Source organism: Austrofundulus limnaeus, unplaced genomic scaffold (genome assembly GCF_001266775.1).
Source record: "Austrofundulus limnaeus strain Quisiro unplaced genomic scaffold, Austrofundulus_limnaeus-1.0 Scaffold0, whole genome shotgun sequence".
Classification (NCBI taxonomy): domain Eukaryota; kingdom Metazoa; phylum Chordata; class Actinopteri; order Cyprinodontiformes; family Rivulidae; genus Austrofundulus; species Austrofundulus limnaeus.
Window position 1 is genome coordinate 9,721,069 of NW_013952402.1, and position 6,856 is coordinate 9,727,924.

The 6,856-nt window shown below is 37.6% G+C and overlaps 1 protein-coding gene across 10 annotated transcripts in view; it reads right to left on the reverse strand.

Annotated features, from left to right (window-relative positions):
* Nucleotides 1–6,856, reverse strand: part of LOC106513529 (protocadherin-15) — a 207,090-nt gene that overhangs the window by 134,977 nt on the left and 65,257 nt on the right. For all 10 annotated transcript variants that reach the window (XM_014002479.1, XM_014002461.1, XM_014002432.1 and 7 more), the window contains 4 exons: nucleotides 5,315–5,475; nucleotides 4,345–4,500; nucleotides 2,219–2,338; nucleotides 1,994–2,104 (listed from right to left, as the gene is read on the reverse strand). In XM_014002479.1, the coding sequence (XP_013857933.1) occupies nucleotides 1,994–2,104; nucleotides 2,219–2,338; nucleotides 4,345–4,500; nucleotides 5,315–5,475 (548 nt within the window). The remainder of the gene's footprint in view (nucleotides 1–1,993; nucleotides 2,105–2,218; nucleotides 2,339–4,344; nucleotides 4,501–5,314; nucleotides 5,476–6,856) is intronic.

Sequence of the window (6,856 nt, forward strand, 5' to 3'; positions counted from 1 at the left end):
ATCCAGGAGAGGGCATCCCACTTGCTGTCCTGTTGGGGTCTCAGAGTCCAAGAGATCCTCTGTTTGTGGTGCTGATGAATCCAGTTGTTCTTCCGGTTCTGCAGCTTGAAGCAACTCCTCTCTCTCTGGTTCTGATTCTGAAGCAGTCTCCTTATCAGTAACTGGCACGATGTGTTCCACTGATATCTCAGTTTTCTCCAGCTGTCCTTCAGACGTCAGCTGTTGTGGTTTGTCCTGTTTGTTTCCAGCCGGAATTTTGTTCAGGAAATACTTCATGTTTGAAGCCAGAAGCTGTGCTCCAGTTTGATTCCGAGTCATTCCATCAGACTTGAAGAGGTGTTTTCTTTCCCAGAAGAGATCAAAGTTGTCCATAAAACTCACAGAGTGGTCAACACAGGACTTTTCCAAAAAACCATTAAGAGCCAACAGTCTGCTGAAACTCTCAGCCCCTCCTCTGGCTGTAGGAACGGGCCCACTGAGGAACACATCCATGTTGAGATTTTTAACTGCATTCAGCAGCAGAATAAAATTCTTCTTCAGGATTTCTGACTGTCGATCCATAACTTCATCACTTCCTGTATGAATGATGAGCTTCTTCAGAGTGGGATACTCAGCTGTTGTTTGCAGAATTTTCTCTGTGAGGTCAGAGACTTTATCAGCAAAACTCAGAACTTTTACCTTTTTCTTGTTCCAGAAGCATCTGATCTCATTCACCATTTTATCTGTGATGATCAGCATTTCTTGATTCTTGAAAGTCTCTTTTTGGACWTGCTTTGGCTTTGAGCTGGATCTGGTCTCAGATCCCTCAATGAGATCAAATAGGGAACTTTGATCAGACTCTCCTGTTTCTTCCAGTGGTGTGAATCTGTTTTGAAGAAACACTGCTTCTTTTCTCTGGCCATTATCAGCTGTTTTGATTACAGCCTGTTGCTTTCTTCTCCTTGCTGGAGGAGAAAAGGCATTTCTCTGTAATTCTGGCCATTCGATGTCATCTAAGAGCTGAATCCTTCCTGAGAGATTTTTTGGTCTGGCACAAAGAGAGTTCCATACAGTTTTACACTCAGAAGCAGCTTCCATCTCCTCTCCATGTTGATCTCTCCTCTCAGCCTTCTCACCCATTTTAACACATGTTGAGTCCTCCAAAGCATTTACCATCTCTTCCAGACGATGAATCTTGAGCTCCAACACCGTCACCTTTTGGAGAAGCTGGCAGAAATCCTCTTTGGAAAAGTAAGGAGGCATCTTGAAGCTGTTCTGTACTCATTCTTAGCAGTTGATGTTTCAAAAATCTTCTCAGGTTCTTCAACAGCCAAAAATAAAAATTCAGTGTTCTTTGCTTATTCAAGATCATCCATCACAATGTCACCAGCAAATCTCTGTTGTTAAAACAATTTACCATAAAAAGGTTCTTTTCATCCAGCTGGAGTCATGGTCCTGAGCAGTCCAGTCCTTGCTTACTCATATCAGTCCACCTGCAATGTGGCCTTGGTCCGTCGATCTCCTAGTGGTCTCTGCGACAACGCCAACTGTTATTGCAATATTTATTTAACAAAAACAGAAATACGTGGTCCAAGAATGAAGATACTCCGTGGGATGATCAGCTGAGTTTTATTGCAACAACAGGAAACACAGAGAACAACCTGGCCTGTCTCTGTGACTCTGCTTCTCTCTGTCAGTCTCTCCACACTACTGTTGAACCCTGTTTCTTGAGAGGCCTCATATATATTAACAAACACCATTCTGTCATCTTAGCAAGATTTCATACAAGGTCAATGGAAAACACAAAGATAAACACAAGTGATGTCTAAGAATGATTATTGATGTTAGCAAATCTTGTTTGACTTTAATCATTCTATCTGCAGATGAACAGAATGTCATGAAAACCTAGGTCATTAAAGGATGTCATGAATTACTTGCTTAAACATAAAAGTATTAGTTCCACCACAATATGTATTTAAAAAGGAGTCGTAAATGTGAAAATGAGTTCACTTACGCTGGCTTGAACCAAAACCAGGTAGCGTGTTTTGTCTTCATAGTTTAGTCTCTCTGCTAGTAAAATGTTTCCTGAAAGGGTGTTTCCAACTCTTACTGTTCTGTTAGATGCCTTAAGAAGAAGAAGAAGAAAAAAAAACAGGAAAAGGCACAGTAATAAGTCACGACAGCTGAGGAAATTTACAATGGTGTAAAGGTTCTTTATTATAGTGCAACTTGTCCATACCGGATCATTGGGATTATAAAGGATGCTGTATTCTATCTGTCCATTGGGCCCATCATCAATGTCTGTGGCACCATTATCTCCCGAGAAGCCGGTAAAAATGGTTGTTCCAACTGGCGTCAGCTGGGGAAAAACCAAAGTGTGGAGAAATAAATGAATAAGCGTATACATAAAAAGTCAACAACTTTAATAGCCCCCCTGTGAGCACAGCATCAACCTACAGCAGAGAGCCGTTTCATACAAACAGCGCTATTGCCACTCTAGCCCCATTAATATATAAAAACGCATAAAAAGGGGAAATTGTTGGAGTCAGCAGTCTGAAGGGTTTCGTGCAGCACTGACAGAATAACAAAAACCAAGTGTGAGAACCACTGCTGTTCCCTTGAGGCCTGAGTAAAGTCCACAGGACCAGGCAGCAGGCAGAGAACTGTGTTCAGGAGAGTTGACAGCATTGTAGAATGATTCACTGTACTGCTGGGKAAGTTGCAGACGGCTACGTTAACCAACTCTGACAGGAAGTTTGAACATGCAATGCCCCCACCCCAAAAAATAAATAAATAAATAAAAAAAATCTGTAAACAATGAAGACTAAAAACTCAACAAGAAATTATTAAATATTTACAAAACATATGAGTTTTAATATAAGCAACTGATAAATAATCTCAATCTGCATTGTACCAGTTGGTCGCAGAAAAGTAGGGTTGTACAATTTATCAAATTTACAACCATCACAGTTTTAATGTGCATTACATCATCTCAAATAGCTGCTTGGACTGCAATAAATCTCGCCAAAAACACATTTGGTCAATCTGAACGATCACTGCCCTCGGTGCTCACACACAGTTCAGTTGATAGAGGCTGAGATGCTAAACATCATGGGAAGTGTTGCAAGCATTATGATAGAAAAGTTAAATAAAAAAAATGGAGGAAATTGTTACTAATGGGAAGCCCTATCACATTGTGAGTATTTACCCACTGAGACCAAAACACATAAAGTGCAATTATTAAAAAGTAAATTATCAAAACTTGCAAAATTCATTAACAGAGTGAAAATGCTATTGCTGTGAACACAGCAAAATTAAGATATACTCTGGTCATTTTTGAACAGATGATCTGTGGAATTAATAATACATTTTCTGTCACAAAACAGAATACAAATGTGAGTGTCAGAATTTTTCCTCCAGCTTAAGCTAATGGTTAGCCAAATGAGGACCAGTTTTATATTGTTTTCCAGGCTTATACAACTTGTCTTTTTCATTGTCATCACTTATTTGAACAAATTCAAATTTGCATATGCAATAATCCAGTAATGCAATTTTAAACTTCATCTTGTTTGCATGGCACTGTTTTTTATTATAATTTTCTCAAAAAACAACATTTGTCAAGCAGATTGATACATACAGATAACTCAAGAACAGCATATACATTGTCTGGACTCATTTAATAATTGAGTTGTTACACAGGCGTTTTGGTTTAGAAAACAAAGACTTGAGAAACAGTAACATGCTGTATGATGTTGAATAATATTAGCTAAGGTAGCTTTCTTTAATAACAGTCTAACATTGTGGAGAAAGAATAATCCAACAGGCCCGAAAAACAAGATAAAATAGACTTTCATTTGACTAGGAGCCTTTAATCTAACATGTTCTTAGCCAGAGCTGATAAAGGCACTAATTATTAATTACTATTTGACAGAACATCTCTTCAACATTGACCAGATCCAAAAAAAAAATAAAATAAAAACCACAAGAATATGTGTATATTTTTGTTACCCATTTGTAAAAATCTTAGCAAAAGGGTATTATTTTTGCATGAGTATTTTTTTGTTCTGTAATTTTATGTCTGGCCCAGAGCATTTTATAGATAATCAAATGGCACCGGTGGGTTTACATTAAAACCATAGCTCTGTAGACATTTTAATTATTCAAAAAATAATACTCTCTATGATATCACTGATATTAAAAATGCATGTTTGAAAACAAAACGCATCTCAGTACATTGCTTTAATGGATCCTGCCCAGACAGACAACTAGATGAATGGGCTRAAAACAAACAAAAGGGTAAATACTGTATTTGCAACCAACCAACAAAGTGCAATCAGGATTACCAAATTTTGTGATTATCCTTACCTCGTTTATTGCAACATAGTAACGAGGTTGCTGAAAAGTAGGGGTGTTGTCATTCTTGTCCCTCACGACTATTCGCACTTCATGCAAAATGACTGTACCAATCAGCTCATTGGTGCACTGGACCTGGACCACAATGGAGGTGATGGAGTTTGGAGGCTGAAAGACAGAAAAGAAAATGCTACTTGTTGTGCTGCTTGTTGCTCTCACTTCCTGGCTGGGAACAGCTTAAGTCATGATAAATGACAGTAAAAGCGTCTGAATCTAACCATTTCTAAAGCACAACTGCATCTCTCAATGACAAAAGGCAACAAAGGCAGTGTTCCACAATTTTTCTGATCAATTATCTTTTAAATAATAATGAGTGCATCATGATGCTGAGAGAAAATGTGAATATTGATTGAAATATCTTTAATCTGAGCAAGCACTTTTCCTACAGAGGCTTCATATAAAAATGATGCTGTGGTCTACTTAAATGCTAAAAGCAGTGCATACTGCCAGTGAGACCACCTAACCCTCAACTGTTTCTGTACCTTCTCTGCAGTAATTTGTCCTATCAATATTTCTGAGCATTCTCATCAATAGCCTTACATAAAATCTACCTCACTGCACTTAAACCATTTAATCTAGCCACATGCTTTAAAATGGCCTTTAATGTGCTAACTCCTTTGAACCTGATATCTCATGTTCTATACTGTACCATTTAGGCTGTTCTGTATGCACGGCAGGTTTTCTGAGTATGCTGTGGAGCCAAAATTTACATATTCTGAACAGATCTTGCCAACCTTACAGTTAAGTACATTTATTTATTTACTAATCACACTTTTAATATGGTAAAGTTACCTGAAATACACCAATTTGTCTTTATTTTATGTCACAAGTAAATGTTGCAGGTATTTGTCGCTACAGGCACAGTTTAAAATCTTATTCACTGAACATATCAAAACCCATTATTTACTATTTCTGCACTCACATCTCTGTCCAGGACACGCCCAGTGCTGTTCAGGTAAAGCCTCTGCTTTGCTGGATCCAGGATCACCCAATAGTTGTAGTTCTCAAGCAGCGTCAAGGAGATGGTTCTGCCTGGATCTTGAGAACGGCCATTAATCTGCATGTTTTCCACCAAAACTGTGCCTGCAAGTCAGAAAGAAAAATAGATTATTGAATCGGACCATTGCAGAGAAGTATTAATATTTTCCATTTTCTTCGTGTGTTTTATTTTCTGCAAAATGACTTTTTCAGAAGCATCCCCTTAGCCAAATGACTTTTGAAGATTTTCCGAGGCTTCAACAAAAGATCAGTGATTTAAAATTCTTCTTTAAACAATCAGATGAAATCATCTTGTCAGCATCAGTTTGTGGTGTAAACCTGTTTTGTTACTGCAGTGTATCTATTCAAGTATGCATCATGTTTCAAAAATGACACAATAACCAATACAAGACCATATTTTTAAATTACTATTTAATCAAATATGAGCACAAAGTCARTACTTTACACAACTCATTCATGTATTTATCTGACCTGTTTGAGTTATAATAAGATATAGCAATGAGCAAATCCAGAAAAACGCTTGCATTGAGTGACAATCAAGTGAGTTTGTGTAAAACCATCCTTTACTTTGGGCAGGAAAATCACAAGGGGATGACAACTAATTACAGAACTCAAGGCCTAAAMAATGTGGTTTCCTCAAATTGAGTACACAACTCAGCCATTATTACGACCTCTGAATGGGAAAGTGAAGAACACTGCTCACTGTTACACTGTAGTGTGTTCTGTAAAGAAACTCCACATCAAGGCATTCACATAAAACATACTTTGACATTTGACTTCAACCAAAACACACACTGTATCCGAAAACCAGCAGGACAGCTTAGAGGAAAAAACAACTCAAATAATATGACAGAGAATATTCACGTGAGCTCCAATTGTCCCAGATAGAAATATGATGAAATGTGATGACACCTTTAGGAAGTAAGTCACATCCACAGAGATACCCCACCACCAACCCAGAGGGCCAGACAGAAACTATTGCTAACATTCTAGAACCGAATGCTCAAGAACTCCTTTAGGTATTCTTTGCTGTTACATGGGAAGATGAAGACCTATTTTAATCAGATGTGGCCATAATGTTCTGGCTGATCATGAACAATGTCTATGCAGTCAGCTTTGGGCCTATGGGCTAAAATTTCAAGTGCAACTAAATTCTGAAGATTGCTTTTGCTGAATGGGTGAATTAAAATAAAGGATGACATTTAAACAGGAGTCAGCAAATTACAGTCCCAGGATTTTACTCAACCCATAGAACCACATATCAGGGTTTAAACAAAATTAAATAAAAAATTTGGCAATGATTTAAATAAAAAATATATATATATATTGAACATATTGACCCTAATGCACACTTTATGAATTCAACATGCTTCATATTCCACRTACATATGTTAAAGGGCCAATATTATGTGTTTCTCAGGCATGTATTTAAATACTACACCATAATAAAGTATCAGTGTCACCT